The following is a 510-nucleotide window of genomic DNA, read 5'->3' as shown; positions in this document are numbered from 1 at the left end:
TGGACAGCGTGTGGAGGGGCAGTGGACAGCGTGTGGAGGGGCAGTGGACAGCGTGTGGAGGGGCAGTGGCGCCACCTCGTGGCAGCTCAGCCTACCGTTGACCACGATGGTGAGCAGGCAGTCGAAGAGGGGCTGCAGCCGCTGGTGTCCACTGGTGATGATCTTGTGGAAGACCTGCGTGGGGGCAGGAGGGCAGCTGTGAGTCCCCACCACCGCCGTTCGCTCAAGGGGAGTCACTTCCTGCCCCCCAGGCTCTGGTGGCCACTTACCACAATGAGCAGGTCGGCGTGGGTCCCCGTGAAGACAGGGATGTCCATGGGCACCCGCACTGAGTAGGGCTTGTTGAGCCGGACCCCGAAGTTCCGCTCCCCACTCAGCAGCAGCAGGATGAAGACGCCAATGTGCATGAGGCCCACCCGCGCTGAGGCACAGGACACGGGGAGGGTCACCACGTGGGAGGTCACCATGCAGTGTGAGGGGTCACCACGTGGGAGGTCACCATGCAGTGTG

At 64.9% G+C, this 510-nt stretch overlaps 1 protein-coding gene across 1 annotated transcript in view; it reads right to left on the bottom strand.

Moving 5' to 3' along the window:
- The window catches only part of HID1 (HID1 domain containing), a 23,676-nt gene that overhangs the window by 6,123 nt on the left and 17,043 nt on the right, over positions 1–510 (bottom strand). Inside the window, exons 11-12 of the mRNA XM_006886224.1 lie at positions 270–421; positions 96–174 (exon numbers count right to left, since the gene is read on the bottom strand). Of these exons, the coding sequence (XP_006886286.1) occupies positions 96–174; positions 270–421 (231 nt within the window). The remainder of the gene's footprint in view (positions 1–95; positions 175–269; positions 422–510) is intronic.

The sequence above is a fragment of the Elephantulus edwardii genome, unplaced genomic scaffold (assembly GCF_000299155.1).
Source record: "Elephantulus edwardii isolate Elephantulus edwardi_28Jun2011 unplaced genomic scaffold, EleEdw1.0 scaffold00048, whole genome shotgun sequence".
Taxonomy (NCBI): Eukaryota; Metazoa; Chordata; class Mammalia; order Macroscelidea; family Macroscelididae; genus Elephantulus; species Elephantulus edwardii.
Note: the sequence above shows the minus strand (reverse complement) of the source record. Positions and strands in the feature narration are given on the sequence as shown.